The sequence below is a fragment of the Megascapheus bottae genome, chromosome 5 (genome assembly GCF_031878675.1).
Source record: "Megascapheus bottae isolate mThoBot1 chromosome 5, mThoBot2.hap1, whole genome shotgun sequence".
In the NCBI taxonomy this organism is placed as follows: domain Eukaryota; kingdom Metazoa; phylum Chordata; class Mammalia; order Rodentia; family Geomyidae; genus Megascapheus; species Megascapheus bottae.
Window position 1 is genome coordinate 68,651,476 of NC_143513.1, and position 17,426 is coordinate 68,668,901.

The following is a 17,426-nucleotide window of genomic DNA, read 5'->3' on the forward strand; positions in this document are numbered from 1 at the left end:
GCCTTGAGCAAAAAGAAGCCCATGGACAACACCTAGGACCTGAGGCAGGCAAGCACAAACAAACAAAGATGCAACAAACAAATAAGGGCCTGGAGTTTTGGCCTAGTGGTAGAGTGTTTGTTAGAATGCCCAAAGACCCAGTTTGATTCCTCTGTACCACATACATAGAAAAAGCTGGAAGTGGCTGGGCGAGGTGGCTCACGCCTGTAATCCCAGCTATTCATGAGGCTGAGATCTGAGGATCAAAGTTCAAAGCCAGCCCTGGGCACAAAAGCCCAGGTGGTAGCCTTGAGCTGAAGAACTTAGTGCCTAGGCTGAGTTCAAACCCATGACCCACACACACACACACGCACAAAAAAAAAGAAAAGAAAAAAATGTTAGTGTTCTGGGCACTAGTGGCTCGTGCCTATAATCCTAGCTACTCAAGAAGCTGAAGTCTGAGGATTTTAAGTCTATGAGATTCTTATCTTCAATTAACCACCAAACAAGCCAGAAGTGGAGCTATGGTTCAAGTGGTAAAGAGCTAGAGTTGAGAAAAAACTGCTCACAGACAGTGAGACTCATATGAGACTCATATCTCCGATTAACCTCTAGAAAATGGGAAGTGGGGTTTGGCTCAAGGGTAGGGTGATAGCCTTGAGCTGAAGAGCTCAGGGACAGCGCCCAGGCTGAGTTCAAGCCCCATGACCCACCAAAAGAAAAAAAAGAAAAGAAAAAGCTGCAAGTGGTGCTGTGGGTCAAATGGTAAGGTTCTAGCCTTGAGGAAACTCAAGGACAGTGCTCAGGGCCTGAGCTCAAGCCCAGGACTGGCAAAAAAACAACAAAAAAAACAAAACCCCAAACCAAAAAACAACAACAAAAAAAGCCCACAGAACTAGAAAACCTGTTGATATTGTTTTAAGAAGGGAAGTTTGACAGAGGTCGTACAACTTATATGATAATAAAACAAAATGAAAAGCACAATAAAAAGTTTTTTTAGGGCCCCAGTATGGTTCTTTTATAACTCTTGGTACATAACAAATTCTTTGGAAAAACTCTTTGGAAAATAAAATTGAGAAGTTGGGGGAGGGAAGAAGATTTTAATAAATTTTACTTCTGTAATTGCACTTATTTACTAAACTTGGGAGGGAAAAAACAACTTCATGAAAATGGATACCAAAAGGTGAATGTCACGTTTATTCTTATATATATATATACTATCTAAATAACCAACCAGTCTAAATAACAGTTGAACAGTTTATTTCCATGTTAAGAGGCATTAAGATTGTTCAGAGCAATGGCACCCACTTACATTTCTAAATTTAGCTGTCCATGAATCCATGTGATCAAGAAGTTGTCTATTCATAGTCACTCTTGCCCAAACCTATTAAAAATATATGTTTTTAAATGAAGAGTGAGAAAAAAAAACCTGGATAGAAATTATCGTTCTTCCACAGCCTCCAAAATATTTAATGAACTTGGAAAAAGCCCCATCACTTCAGAAAACAGTCTTATTATTCATTTAGTGTTCATGCATGGTCATGTCTTTTAAAAAGTTTCTTGCATCTATAGGTTTAATGATTTTTTTCCCTGTTTTTAGGGAAAAATTAAAATTCTGTACTTAGTATTAAACCAGTAAAGCTACACATTACCAAATATATTTTAAAAGCAAATCTGCTTATAAAAATTAAAATTAGATACTTCAGAACCTTTCTATAAATGTAAGAAAATATTTTAGGAAGAGTACTAATGTAAAATTATGTATCATAAAAACTAAAATGTACAATACAGTTTAGTTTTAGGTACACAAAATGAAAACAGAAGCTGAAAGGCTTCTATTAATAAGGCACTGTTAATAATGTCCGAGTTATATTCCTATCCAGTACACATGGAGATTACAGAAAAAAAAAAGAAATTCTAAGGATAGAATAGCTTCTAGCAAACTGAAAATTACAAATAATAAGTCATTTTTATTTTCCATTTACCTCTTCTGCAGCCTGTTTAGAACTGAGATCAGCTTCATCTTTGTTAGCGGACGGGGCCTGAGACCTACAAGCAAGCTGATACTGAAACTTCTTTAAAGTTTGTGCATAATCCCCCACAGAACGACTGTAGTTCCAGAAAGTTGGGCTGGTAGAAGGAGATGTAGAATCTGGGCTCCCTACAATTATGAAATAAAACAGTTTTAGTCTGCTGTAGTACGTTTTGCAGTTATAGTAACCTGCAGACACTGGTTGCCTAGGGCTTAGGCGGCAGCACTCAAGGAGTCAGAAGATATCCCTCACCATCAAGTATATGCCCCCTCTCCAAGACTGCCGTCTCTTTAGATAGCCTAGATTCTTTATGTTAAAAATTTAGACGATTTTTCAAGTAGTATGAACTTAAGAGCTCTAAAAATTGTAAGTAGTTAAATGTGTCTGTTTATTTTTGTTATAAAATTAAGTTGATTAATTCCCTAAGACTTTTAAGTGATTCAGTGAGAAACAAGTACATTTCTTCTGGAACTAAGTAGGCTAAGCCAGTTGCCTGCCTGAATTTTTAGAGGCTCCTGCTGGAATGGAATAAATATAATCTCCTGTTAATTGACTTCTTGCTGGGCTATGGGCTGCAGTAATTGTGTTTTATTTACTAGCCTGCAGTAAATCCTGTGCTGATTAAAAATCTATCTGCACTTTACACTTTTAAATTTATAGTTACTTTTAGGAAATATAAAAATTGACATTTAGGAATCTACTTCTATGCAACTCTCTACCAGGGTACTACTTATCACACTTTAAATTATAGTTTGTCTCAATTCCATAGAGAATCTGAGTTCCTTGAGGACAAGGGATTATTTTTCCTACTAGCATACAGAGCAATGCCTGAATATTAAACAAGGAATAATATTTCTTTTTTTCTTTTTGCCAGTCTTGGGACTTGAACTCAGGGCCTTGTTCTTGCGCTTTCTCAGGCTAGAGCTCTACCACTTGAGCCACTGAACCACTTCCAGCTTTTTCTATGTATGTGTTACCAAGGAATCGATCTTGGGTCTTGGTGCATGCTAGGCAAGCACTCTACCACTAGGCCAAACTCCTGGCCCTCAAGGGCATTATTTTCAGAGTTTAACAGGTCTCAGAAATATCTACTGATTGTAGTATAAGGTTTGTAAAAATCACAAATAAAACTAGTTGTTAAAAGGAATGATTAGGGGCCGGGAGTTTGGCCTAGTGGTAGAGTGCTTGCCTAGCATGCACAAAGACCCGGGTTTGATTCCTCGGTACCACATACATAGAAAAAAGCTGGAAGTGGTGCTGAGGCTCAAGTGGTAGAGTTCTATCTAGTCTTGAGAAAGTCCAAGGACAGAGTTCAGGCCCTGAGCTCAAGCCCAGGACTGGTAAGAAAAAAAAAAAAAAGGAATGATTATAGGGCTGGGAATGTGGCTTGTGGTAGAATTTTTGTCTAGCATGCATGAAGCCCTGGGTTCAATTCCTCAGTACACATAAACAGAAAACGCTGGAAGTGGTGCTGTAGCTTGAGTGGTAGAGCGCTAGAGCCTTGATAAAATAATATATATATATATATTTTTTTTTGAGAGATCTCAAAAAAAGTCTCTAATAATATACCTTTAAGTTTCTAGAAAAACAAGATACAAGCCAAATCTAAAATTGGCAGGGAGAAATAATAATTAGGGCAGAAGTTAATGAAACAGAGGCTGAAAAAAACAACACAAACAATCAATGAAACCAGTTGTTTTTTGCAAAGGTAAGACTGCTAAAATCCAAGCCAAACTGATCAAAAGGAGAAAAGACCTGGATTAATAAAAACCCAGAGGATCATTATAGTATACTTTGAAAATATGTATTTAATAAACTGGAAAATCTAGAAGAAATGGATAAATTCGGACATGTATTTTATCAACCAAATTTGAATAGGGTGGGTAAACCACTTTAATAGATTTATATAACAAGCAATGAGATGGAAACAGTAATAGTCTCATAAGAGAAGAGCTAATGGACTCACTGATGAATTTCTACAGACCTCTAAAAAACTAACATTAATGTTCTTCAAACTATGCCACATGATAGAAAGGAAAGGAATACTGTCAAATTCATTCTAATAAGACAAGAGTATCCTGATGCAAAAACTGGACAAGGACACAACACAAAGAAAATTATAGACCAATTTCCTTAATAAACACAGATGCAAAAACTTTTAATACTTGCTAACCAAATTTAATAACACAGTTAAAAGATCATACAACAAGAACAAGTTGATTTTATTTTAGGGATGCAAGAATAACCCAACATAGCTGGGCCCGGTGGCTCACGCCTATAATCCTAACTATAGGATTGCATGATAAAAGTTAAAATTTTATTTTCTCATGGTGTTTATGGATGAAAATCACAAGAGGATATGTGGCTACATTTTAACTCACTAAAACCTTGAAGTTTAGTCAGTCTCTAATACTTTGGTGAAAGTTATATGTTTCCAGTTGGCATAAAAAGTTATGTGTAGGGGCCGGGAGTTTGGCCTAGTGGTAGAGTGCTTGTCTAGCATGCATGAAGACCTGGGTTCAATTCCTCCGTACCACATACATAGAAAAAAGCTGGAAGTGGTGCTGAGGCTCAAGTGGTAGAGCTCTAGCCTTGAGAAAGTCCAAGGACAGTGCTCAGGCCCTGAGCCCAAGCCCAAGACTGGCAAAAAAAAAAAAAAAGTTATACGTAACAAAGAAATACACTTTGTGTGCAGTTAAATTTTCAAGTAGGATTTCTGACAAAAGTGACTTATGAGGATAAATTATGAGACTATAAATTACCATATATGGTGTATTGAATAAGGAACATAATAGAGGGTTTTCTGGTTTTTGTGTGTTTATTTTCTGTGGAAGTACCAGGCATTATGCTGATTCAACTTGCTTACTCACATTGTTAATACACTATTACTTGACTCACTCTCAAGTCCTATATTGTGCTGGCCTGCAACTTTGGTCCTCTGGAACTCAGCCTCCTGAGTAGCTAGGAATACTTGTGTGAGACACTGTCACCAGCTGCTATCCTGTTCTGATTAATCATTTTTACAATTAAGGTAAGAATGATTAAACGTTCTATGAGAAAACAAAGAGCAGTTTTAGATAATGAATAGAAACAGGAAGGTTTTTTTCATTCTCTCCCTTGCTTGAACTCCGGGTATAAGCACTGTCCTTGGGCTTTCTCAAGGCTAGAGCTCTACCACTTGAACCATAACACCACTTCTGGCTTTTTTCTATGTACGTGGTGAAAAGGAATCGAATCCAGATATTAGTGCATGCTAGGCAAGCAATATGCCAAACTCCCAGCCCAGAAATAATAAGTTTTAACACCTGTTATGTACTAGCCAAAGTCACTTAAAAGCAGTCACTTAAACAGTGATTTTATTTATAATGACTGCTTCTACCACCTAAACAGCACAAAATGTAAGTTGCAGCACCTGCAAAAGACCTAAGAAGCAAAGCACAGACATTTAAAAATCTGACAAAAAGAGCAAACCAAATAACCTAAAATACCTATAAATATCTAAAGCATTTTATTAAAAAAAAAAAAAACCGCAAATAGCCAATGGCTAAAAATGAAGAGGAAACTGAAAACTCAAGGAGATATCTATCAGTAAGTTGATATTGTGGCTGCTCCAGAGAATTCTGTCAGTCTTGAGATATCTACCAGCTTGCAGGGTAGAAACAGACAAATGGAGATGAGGATTTAAGTCCAGGAAAGGTAGAGAGAGTCATGAAAACACCTTTCTTCTAATCATACTATTTCCTTTCTCACCGCAAAGGGCCACATTATCAGTGTATAAGGAAAAAAAAAATCTTCCCACTGGCATTATTAGGGGCTAATAAAAGCTTATCTATCTTGTGTTGAAAGAGAAAAACAAAACAAAACAAACACTAAATTGTAAGATTGTACTGACTATTTTTTACTTCTACTGAGATTTCAGAGGTATAAATTAATCTTCACATAGGGTTGGGTTTACAGTCCCCAATTACACTATCTGTGAAATATCCAAACCCAGAAATAACTTGTTTCCTCAAAGTCAATGATATTCTTTGGGCAAACACAAATGGCTGGGCTGAGACAAAGCTTCCATCCATCTACCAAGGACACACAAAGCACTGATAAAACTCTACAGAAATTGAAGGCTGTTTACCAAAACACATAAAATCACATAAATCACTATAAGCCTCCAAGCACAACAGCAAGATGAATATGTCAATACTGAGCTCCCAAGAACTCTGGGTAACTGTTAGAAAGTTGGCTTAAAGTCACAGATATAGAAAAAAGATACATCTGTACAAAGTAGGCATATTTGAAAAGAACCAAAATACAAATAAACAATGAAAAAAGTGAACTAAAAAATAGAAAAGACTTAGTCCAAAAGAAACTGGGCTGAGAGATTTAAAAAAAAGAAGGCTGTTCTTTGGAGAAGAAAGTAAAAAAAAACTACTAAATGTACTAGAAACAAGGATTAGAAGGTCTTCATTCTGCAATCATCACTGCATTATCCCAGTGAAATGCCGGTGGGTAGGGGGTTGGGGTGGGGGTAAATTCTGGTAGCTATATGGTGCTAAGGACTAACCCCCAGAGCCTGGGTATGCTAAGAAGTATTTTACCCCAAGATACATTTCTGGCCTAACAAAAGCTGTTAATGAAACAATCTGCTTGCCACCACCTTGACCAAGTGATACCATTTTATATCACCAATAAAGGGACAAAATGATATCATTTATTTCCTGATGTGATACACTGACAGAGACATGCCATAAAAGTTGCATCGCTGTCAGAAAAGTAAGAGTCTCAATCTAATAAGAGAAAAATCATCCAACAAATCCAAACTGACCAAACAATAGCCTGACATCTTCAAAATGGAAAGCCTTATCATAAAAGACAAAAACACTCTTACACTATTCCCAGCCAATGTGCTAGATTAAAAAAGACCAAAGAAACAACAGCATCAGTGAAAATAAAAATACAATAGCTTTTTTGGGGGGAGTTCAGAGGGGGGGGTGTCAGTCATTGGGCTTGAATTAAGTCTGGGCACTGTCTCTGAGCTCTTTTGCTCAAGGCTAGCACCTACTGCTTTGAGCCACAGATTCATTTCTGGTTTTCAGGTGGTTAAATGGAGATAATTGGAGTCTCATGGACTTCCAAGCCTGGGCTGGCTTTGAACAGGGATCCTTGGATCTCAGTCTAGTAGAAAAAAGTTATAGATGTGGAGCTGTGAACTAGATCCTAGCTGCATGGTCTGAAGGCCTAGGGTAATGATGCCTATGTAACAAAAGCATACTCACTGCTTAGATACCAACTATAGATTACATTCTCCAGTGACAAAAATTGGGACTCCTCTGAGAAACACACCAGCTCCAGAGCCAGCTAGCTAAAGTACCGGATGAGGAACTGAAGGAATGGCTCTACCACTTGGTAGGTCCCCAACTAGCAACTGGGTAACCCTGAGTTTAAATCCCCATACTGCTCCTCAAAAAACAAACAAATAAATCAAAATAAAATTAAAGGCTGGAGGAACTGGTCAAGTGGAAGCCCTGAGCTAAAACTGTAGTACTATAAAAAAATCTTTTTTTTTTTTTGGCCAGTCTTGGGGCTTGAACTCAGGGCCTAAGCACCGTCCTTGGGCTTTTTCCTCAAAGCTAGCACTCTGCCACTTGAGCCACAGCACCACTTCTGGCTTTCTCTATGTATGTGGTACCGTGGAATTGAACCTGGGTCTTTGTGCATGCTAGGTAAGCACTCTACAACTAGGCCAAACTCCTAGCCCCTATAAAAAAAATCTCTTATAAGGACACCTGCAAAGCCATGTTCATCGCTGCACTATTCACAAGTGATGGAAACAACCCAGATGCCCCGCTACAGATGAATGGATACAAAAAATGTGTACATATATACAATGGAATTCTACATAGCCACCAGACAAGATAAAATAATGGCATTGCTGGGAAGTGGATGAAACTAAAGTAAATCATGTTGAGTGAGATAAGCCAAAGCCAAAGGAACAAAAGGTGCATGGTCTCCTTGATATGTGATTAGATCCAAACAGTACAAGAGAGATGACTCAATATTTGGGTAGTTAAGGTCATTGCCATGATCTTGGAGATATAAATGTAACTACACAGACATGAAAATCTATGATGGGATACACACTCTACAGACATGTTATATAGATTGATATGTATCTATGACATACAAACTCTCAGCTTAATTTTAATTATGTTCTAAAATTTATATGCCAGTGATAGTGAATAAAAATTCCCTTCCTGAATACTTGTTTGTTAAACATGACATTTGAAATACGCTGTAAAAAAATCAGTGTTAATAAAATCTTTTAATTAAAAAAAGTCTTTTAAAGCTGGATACAGAGGCTCATGCCTGTAATCCTAGCTACTCAGGAGACTGAGAGCTGAGAATCATGGTTCAAAGTCATCCCAGGCACTAAAGTCTGTGAGACTCATCTCCAATTAAACACCAGAAAAACCAGAAGTGGCACTGTGGCTCAAGGGGTAGGGTGGGGTGGGGCGCCTTGCACTGAAGAGCTCAGAGATAACACTCAGGCCCAGAGTTCAAGTCCCACAACCGACCCAAAAAAAAAAAAAAAAACTTGTGGTAGATCTCTAGCCTTGAGAAAGTCCAAGGACAGTGCTCAGTCCCTGAGTTCAAGCCCCAGGACTGGCAAATAAATAAATAAATAAATAAATTCAGTAACATTCAGATGATATATTTTGTTTTAAATTTAAAAAAAAATTTTTTTTTTTTTTTTGCCAGGCCTGGGCTTGAGCTCAGGGCCTGAGCACTGTCCTTGGACTTTCTCAAGGCTAGAGCTCTACCACTTGAGCCTCAGCACCACTTCTGGCTTTTTTCTATGTATGTGGTACCGAGGAATCGACCCCGGGTCTTCATGCATGCTAGGCAAGCACTTTAACCACTAGGGCAAATTCCTGGCCCCCAGATGATATATTCTTTTCAATATACTAAAACCACTTATAAAAATTGACCATGCAGCAAGCCTAAAAGTTTCAACTCCCCCTCGACCAAAAAAACCCCAAAGCAACCTCATACACAAAAGAAAAGAAAAAGAAAATCTACAAACATTACCAGCTATAGATCAGACTCTCTGAACACAGTATAATTAGCTTAGGGGAAAATAAAGATAACCAGGTCTTATCAGGCCTGAAAATTAAAAGCAACACCAATAACTTCCAAACATCAACAGCAATTCTACTACATAACTTCTTTTGGTCAAAGCAAATATAAAAACAAAGTTTGAAAATCATGAAGATGTGTAGGGGTGTTGTGTTATATTCTCCAATTTTCAGCAGTCTTGAAATATTTGAAAATTTAAGAAAGTATGTACCCAAAGTAACAAGATAATATTGATTTGTTCCTGTGACATTTGTGGTACTTTCTGGCAGAATTAAATTAAAAATCCCCAGAGAGATTTCAAGCGACACAAAGAGCCATGGTCCAATAACTTGGCTTCCTTACCACACTTTCATACCTAATGTGCTTTCTGTGAAACTTCCTGAGGGGAAAAAATCATTACTCAGTTCAATAACCTAATTTGGTTTCAAATAATTGACTTTGTAATAATCAAATCCACCCCAAATAGATTAAGATTTGCTAACAGTTTCCTAAAGAAAAGTATAAGATATAGGAAATAGTAAAGGACAAATTAAAAAATTATTGTGAAAACAGCAGCACTTCTAGGGTAAATATATGCTTTTTTCTCATCCTGCCCTATACCCTGGCCTTCCTAAGGATTCTCTGACAAGAGACAACCATCATTGAGTAATATTTATACACTACTACCAAAACATTATTTTGGGGCTGGAGGTGTGTCACATACCACAGACTACTAGCCTAGCCCAAGTGGGAAGCCTGAAGTTCAACCCCTACTGCAGTAAGACAAGACAACAAACAATAACAAAAAACCCTAAACCCACAATACTTTTTTTGTGGGGACGGGGGAGGTTGGAGGGGGGGGTCACGGGGTTTGAACTCTGGGCCTGGGCACTATCCCAGAGCAATTCAGCTCAAGGCTACCACCCTATCCTTGAGTCATAGCCCCACTTCCCATTTTCTAGAGATTAATTGGAGATAAGCGTCTCAAGGTTTTGTAATGCTTGGCTTTGTAGTGCCTGGTCTGGCTTTGAACTGCAATCCTCAGACCTCAGCCTCCTGAGTAGCTAAGATTACAGGCATGAACCACTGTGCCTGGATCCCACAATACCTTTGACTGTTACTTTTTTTTTTTTTTAAAGAATTCATTAACATTGATTTTTACATCATATTTCAAATGACATGTTTAACAAGTGTTCAAGAAGGGAATCTCTATATTGACTCTTACTTTTAAATAGAAATTTAAGTTATATGTTAAATTTATAGGATAAGGCTTTCAACGGGTCAAGAATTACATGATATGACAATAAAAATATGTATACTAGATAAAAAATAAAACGTGTACCTAGCTTAACCCTGTGTTGCTTTTCTTCTTCACTTCTAAGAAAAGTGTCCAAGGTCCGAAGGTCTGTCATATAGTCCTCTTTGTCAGTTGGTGAGTTGTAGACTGTGGGAGAAGTACGGTAGCGAGCTCTCAACCCACTGCTCTCCACTGGGCCAACAGTGGTAGGATATGGAGAAGAAGAAGAAGGACTAAAGCTTGCCAGCTATACAAAATAGAAGAACTTGATTTTATTTTTCCTTAACTCAAATTTATTTTTGTTTTTGACTTTAAAAAAGTGACATAAGCACACTGACAAACCAAAGGCTGGAGAAGTTACAGAACAGTTGAAATCATTCAATGCTGATGGAAATCCCAAATGGTATAGTCAATTCCAACAGCACGGTGGTTTCTTAAAAACTAAACATTCTCTTACCACACCATCTAGCAATCGTGCCCTTGGTAATGATTCAAAGGTTGTGGAAAATTTGTCTAAATAAAACTCTGTACATGAATGTTCACAGTAGTTTTTGTAACTCATAACACCTTGATACAACCAAAATGTTTTATAATAACGTAACTAAAGTTTAGCATATCCAAGCAATGGAACATTATTCAGTGTTAACAAATGAGCTGGGGTTGGGGGATTTAGTGCAGTGGAAGAGCACTTGCCTGGCAAGTACAAGGCCCTGAGTTGGGACCTCAGCTCTACAAAACAAACAAACAAAAAACAAATGACCTATCAAGCTATGAAAATACATGGAGGAACCTTAAATACATGTGCTAAGGAAAAGAAGAAAATGTCCAAGTCTCAGATGCATGACTTTAACTAGATGACATTTTGGAAAAGGCAAAACTATGGGACAAACCATGTTTGTAAAGAATTTGGAAGGAAAGGATGAACAAGTGGAGTACAAGGATTTTTAAAATTCTGTTTGACAAATGATATACAATCAATTGTAATAAACGTAACACTTTGATGGCGTATATTGATAACGGATCCGGGAACACATACATACTAAGATGTAGGGAACGTGCAAATCTTAGTACCTGGCTCCAAATTGTGCTACAAACCTAAAATTTCTCATAAGAAGTCTGTTAAAAGCTAGGCGCTGGTAGCTCACACCTGTAATCCTAGCTACTCAGGAGGCTGAGATCTGAGGATCTCGGTTCAAAGCCAGGCCGGGCACAAGTCTGTGAGACTCTTATCTCCAATTAACCAGCAGAAAACTGGAAGTGCTGGCCACCCCCCCCCCCAAAAAAAAAGTCTGTTAAAGCTGGGTGCAGTGGCTCAAGCCTATAATTCTAGCTACTTTGGGGGTAGAGATCCAGAGATCACCATTCAAGGCCAGCCATGGCATAATTTTTTTTGTGGCCAGTCCTGGAGCTTGCATTCAAGGCCTGGGCACTGTCCCTGAGCTTCTTTTGCTCAAGGCTAGCACTCTACCACTTGAGTCACAGCTCCACTTCTGGCTTTTTGGTAAACAGATATGTGTCTTGTGAAATTTATTGCTTAGATTGGCTTTGAACCATTATCCTCAGATCTCAGCAACCTGAGTAGCTAGGATTATAGGTATGTGCCACCAGTGCCGGGTTCCTGATGCATCTTTTAGGAATCTAAACAAGAAAAGCATAATTCATCAGCTTTTCCATCTGATTTTTAAATGGAGAAATGTTCAAGGAAGAAAAGATAACTGAAAAGATCAGACAGAAAAAAGGAGCTAAGCAAGTTTCTTTAAAAATAAACACTGTAGGGGCCGGGAGTTTGGCCTACTGGTAGAGTGCTTGCCTAGCATGCATGAAGACCTGGGTTCGATTCCTTGGTACCACATGCATAGAAAAAAGCTGGAAATGGTGCTGAGGCTCAAGTGGTAGAGCTCTAGCCTTGAGAAAGTCCAAGGACAGGGCTCAGGCCCTGAGCTCAAGCCCAGGACTGGCAAAAAATAAATAAATAAATAAACAAACAAACACTGTATTTGATATTTTGGTGGTAATGCCTCTTGTACAGCTAGAATATAAGCTACAATTTACCAATCATGTTTGACACAGCTCTGTCAATTCTATATAGTACAATCTACAGTAAAAATCCTTAATCTTAACTCCATTGGGGGAGAAAAAAAGATCACTTCTCAAACTGAAGAGATTTCTAAATTTAGACCATAACAAAGTTCAAAAAGATGAACAGATTTGACTATCTGAAGATTTTTAAATCCCACCAGGTGCTGTTGGCTCATGCCTCTAACCCTAGATACTCAGAAGACAAGATCTGAGGATTGTGGTTCAAAGCCAGCCCAGGCACGAAAGCCTGTGAGACTCTTATCTCCAATTAACCACCAGCAAACTGGCTGGTGGCTTTGTGGCTCAAAGTGATAGTGTATTAGACTTGAGCTATAGCACTTAAAGAGAGCGCCTAGGCCCACAGTTCAAGCCGATGACCTACAAAAAAATAAAAATAAATCTTTACATACAAAAGAAGTCTAAATAAAATAAATCAGAGGATAAAAACCCAAAAGACAAATAGAGAAAGAAAATGACTTAGTTTGGTGGCTGTGCAAAAAAATGAACCTAAAATAGAACATTTCATTTTTCTTATTTGTAAAGATATAAACTTGACCAAGAGTGAGGTAAAATGAATACTATTACACATTTGTACACATTTGGGTAACCAACTGCACCTCCAATTTTATCAGGAGCTTTATATACAGGGTTACTTCTAATGTCGTTTCTTAAATGAAAACAGTTTATATATTTATGAGTAAACTATGGATATTAGAGGAATGGTAAACAGCTATTAAATAGATTACTTCAGGGTACAAGGACTATGAGTAATTTTCCTTATATTTATTTTTCTAATTTTCTTTAATGATTATATAGTACTTTCTTGGAGAAAACAAAATTATTTTTAAAAAGTCCTAGTTACCTGTTGGCTATGAATTATCACTGCATACTTTTTCATAAAACTTTTGTACCATTTTCTAACTTCTGTTACCTGTGAAAATTCTTTTTTGTGTGTGTATACCAGTCCAGGGACTTGAACTCAGGGCTCAGGTGCTGTCTCTGAGCTCAAGGCTAGCTTCATTACTTCATTATCTCTGCATATGTTAATTTTAAGATACCGTTTACAGAAGTTTTGACAAGGTACCAAGAAATCTGGATCTATTTGTGGTTCCTAAATGATCTACTATGCCTCAGCATCTCCATCAATTAAATAAGAAGTTTTGACTCAAGTGATGATTTTTCAATATATATCCCAATACTAAAATAATGTGACTGGCCAGAAGAAACAAGTCATTACCTTATTATAACAAGTGACTGGTGAGTAGGTTACTCCAGGACTGTAAGAAGCACTGCCACCTGAGGACAGACCTTGCAGTTGAGGGCTGTACCCAGTTATACAGCTGGTGGTGAACTTGGGACTAGTACTGGGTGAGCGAGATGGGCTGTAACTCAATACACTCTGACCCTGAATTGAAGGGGAAGGTGGAGAGGGAGGGATTTGCGGGACTGCCAGATCATGAGGAGGAGTGGTCTGTACAACTAGAAAAAAAAAAAAAAAAAGAAAAAATTATACACCCCCCACGTGTATATATTCACATATATGTGCATACATACATGTGTATATACACATACATACAGTACATATGTGTAAGTTGTTTAGCTTTGTATTTTGAGACAGAGAATTACTATGTAACCCAGGCTAGGCTAGGCTAGAGATCCTCCTGCCTCAGGTTCCCCAGTCTAAATAATATTTGTGTAAAACCAATGTAAGGAACTTCATCTTTTTCCTTAGGAAAGAAAAATTAACAGAAAGGCATGGCTATTTTTATTTTTGATTTTTTTTGCCAGTCCTGGGACTTGAACTCAGAGCCTGGGCACTGTTCTTGAACTTTCTCAAGTCTAGTGCTCTACCACTAGAGCCACAGCACCACTTCCAGCTTTTTTCTTTGTATGTAGTACTAAGGAATTGAACCCAAGGCTTCATGCATGCTAGGCAAGTACTCTACCACGAGGCCACACTCCCTGCCCAAGACAGGTTATTAAATTACACAATCTAATTACTAATAGACACAAATCAGTTTTTTTTTCCATTTCTACAGAGTTCAAAGCAAGAATTGGCTTCAATGCACCAAGAATTAAGTCATCTAATTTTATTTAACAACAGAACATGCTTCCAAAAGGTTGTTCAATGTTAGTTTCACTAAATTTCACAATGTAGCCTAGTGGTAGAGTGCTTGCCTAGCATGCACGAAGCCCTGGGTTCAATTCCTTAGTACCACATACACAGAAAAAAGCCGGACAGCTTAAGAAAGCTCAAGGATAGTGCCCTAGCCCTGAGTTCACTCCCCAGGACTGGCAAAAAAAAAAAAAAAGGTAATTTCCTAATACACTTGAACTAGATGGCCTTAAGAGTCTCTTTCAATTCTTAAGTCTATAAAAAGAGAAAATTAAATTGATTAATTTCCACCTTTGCAAGAGACATAAAGTACTTACCAGTTGTTTTCAATCCTAAAACTGTTTGCTGTCCAGGACTAACAACCAGACTTGTTGGTGCTACAGTATATTTGAAGTATCTCCAAAAATCAAATAAGGCATTAAGGCTGAAGAGAGATGCAAGAGCGAGCTCTGGAAGAGAAAAACAACTTGTTTTTTAAAAAGGGTAAAGGTCCTAGATTATCACCTGGTATGTGTGTGGACATCTGGGGCGGGGTGTGGGGGTAAGTAGGAGGGTGGGGAGGTAGCATACAGGGAAGGAACCTTTCATACTTTAACCAATTAACAAAAATCGAAAATTACCATCCTTAGTCTTCTTAACAGCTACCATCTAAAGAATGTCTATTAGCTGGGATCACAGTTACTAGTAAGTTTTAAGTTGTGACTGATCCTTAACATTTCTTGTGTAAGAAATTTTCATATGTATTTCAATAATAAATGAACAGGCATGGAGAAGCCAAGTTTTACAAAAGTTCCCAGCCTGTTAATAAGCCTGAAGATTCCAAATTCTTTGCTCTTCTACTTGCCAAACCAACATGACAGACTTTAGACTAATGTATATATACAGAGCTATTTTAACATCCATAAGAACTCTTAATACTGGGATGCTGGGATGCCGGGAGAGCAGAGAGAAGAGGAAGAAATGACGAAAATGAGGAAGGCATCCATGGAGTAGAAATCTGAGCTGGTTCTAAAAGGTGAGAATATGGAGAGGGGCATTTTAGGAGAATAACAAATAACAATTTTATCCCTTCCAAACCTTATTTTAGAAGAGACTAATAATAGATAATGTATTATTTATTGATTTGTTTTTTTCTACTTGAATATTCCATACAGCTTTAGCTTGTTCTCTTCCAGTTCAAAGAACACGGTAGGCACTTAATGAATACTGTGCTGCATTAAACCTGCAAGCAACTTTCTCATTGGCTGTAAATCTAAACTATAGTGGAAATCAATTACTTACCAATATACCACAGGGGCCAGTATGTTACATTATAATATGAACTAATCAACTTTCCAGTCCTGCAAAAAATTAGAAAGGTTTTTCAATAAACTTCTTTGAAAAACCTGAAATCCACCAAAATATCAAAGTGAACACAAAATACTACAGAACCAGCCGTTGGCTGTCTGTACTTCACTTTTGTGGAGCTTTAACTCAGGATCTGAGTGTTGTCTCTGAGCTCTTTAGTTCAAGGCTCTACCATGTGAGCCACAGTGCCACTTCCTGTATTTCACTTTTTATCTTTCAGCTGATGAACTTACATTTCAGTATATATCATTCCAGCCACAGATACATTTAGGAGTCCCCAGGCCAAAACCACTTTCCTAGCTTCTGTTTCTTTTCTCATCCTGATGGTCCTGTCAATAAGGGAAGCACTAGGGCTTCCCTCTCCTTGCATCTATTCAAATACAAAACAAAAACACAGACATTAATCAAAACCACTCTTAAAAAAAAATAACATTTCGTCCTTTATCATGTAAAAAGTGCACACATTTTTCCTTTGCCAGTTTTTTTTCTTCCGTTTTAACGTGAGTATATGAAAGGGGAGCCCTAACCTCTACTTCCTTTGGTACTATAAAGAAATCAAGAGCGAACTGATTATTTCAGAGAAGACTCCCAATACATAAAAATGTCTTGTTTTCGTCATTTTCGGGCTGATTATTATGTGTAGATACTTGTTTTGTTTTTAGAGCATGCCCACAAGGATCGAGGTTTGGGAAACTCCCAATAGTAAGCTCTGGGAGGTTCATATTCTGTCTCGTAAGCCCTTTCCACGTGCCCAACCCTCAATGACCTTGCAGGCGAGCGGTTGTAGCCAAGGGCCCGCGCAGTGCGGAAGGATTGCTGTCGCGGGCGTGCAGGGGGCGGGACTCCGTTTTGGCACACTGGAATGTACAGGTCCTTTGCTTTGTTAACTCAGCAAACGCTGCAGTTACTGACAGGTGGAAGCCGGGTCCCCGCCACGGAGGGGTCCGCCGAGCCGAGCAGGCCCGTCCCTCTCCACGCCGCCCTGCCCGGGACAGCACTCCCCTCGGCAGGCCTTGGTCACCCTCACGGCTTCCCCTCCTGCCTCCCACGGAGAGCTGGGCGGGCTCTGGCCACATTGTCTTATGGCTGAACCTCGGGCAGATCGGTAGGCGCGAAAGTCAAAAGTCTGGGTAGACTCCACGTCCAGGGAGCAAACACACACACAGTCCACCCCCCAAACGCACCATGTTCTCCAGCCGGAAACCGCGGGTTCGCGCCACTCTACTGCACATGCGCAGAGCTCTGCGCGAAGGTGGCGCCTTAGCAGGTTTCCAGTTACCGGAAGAAGGTGTGTGCGGGGGCGGGGGAGGGGCGGCCTTTTCTCGCGAGAACAGGGAGGGGGCGGAGCGCAGAGAGACGAGGCCAAGATCGTTACCAAGGAAACGCCCTGGGCTTAGTGGCTCCTGCTCCGTCTGCTTTGGAGTGAAAGCCGAACAGCACAGTTGAGACCCGGTTCAGAATCCGC

The 17,426-nt window shown here is 38.9% G+C and overlaps 1 protein-coding gene across 2 annotated transcripts in view; it reads right to left on the reverse strand.

Annotated features, from left to right (window-relative positions):
- Tmem209 (transmembrane protein 209) overlaps positions 1-17,213 on the reverse strand; it is a 30,663-nt gene extending 13,450 nt beyond the window's left edge. The window contains exons 1-8 of one of the 2 annotated variants that reach the window (XM_090333293.1): positions 17,146-17,213; positions 16,195-16,331; positions 15,896-15,954; positions 14,932-15,063; positions 13,736-13,977; positions 10,465-10,666; positions 1,965-2,140; positions 1,292-1,363 (exon numbers count right to left, since the gene is read on the reverse strand). In XM_090333293.1, coding sequence (XP_090189419.1) covers positions 1,292-1,363; positions 1,965-2,140; positions 10,465-10,666; positions 13,736-13,977; positions 14,932-15,063; positions 15,896-15,954; positions 16,195-16,331; positions 17,146-17,193 — 1,068 coding nt within the window. In that variant the 5' untranslated portion in view covers positions 17,194-17,213. Of the gene's footprint in view, positions 1-1,291; positions 1,364-1,964; positions 2,141-10,464; positions 10,667-13,735; positions 13,978-14,931; positions 15,064-15,895; positions 15,955-16,194; positions 16,332-16,727; positions 17,092-17,145 lie in introns of those variants that run through there. The other variant, XM_090333296.1, reaches the window with a different exon arrangement.
- Between the last annotated feature and the right edge of the window lie 213 nt (positions 17,214-17,426).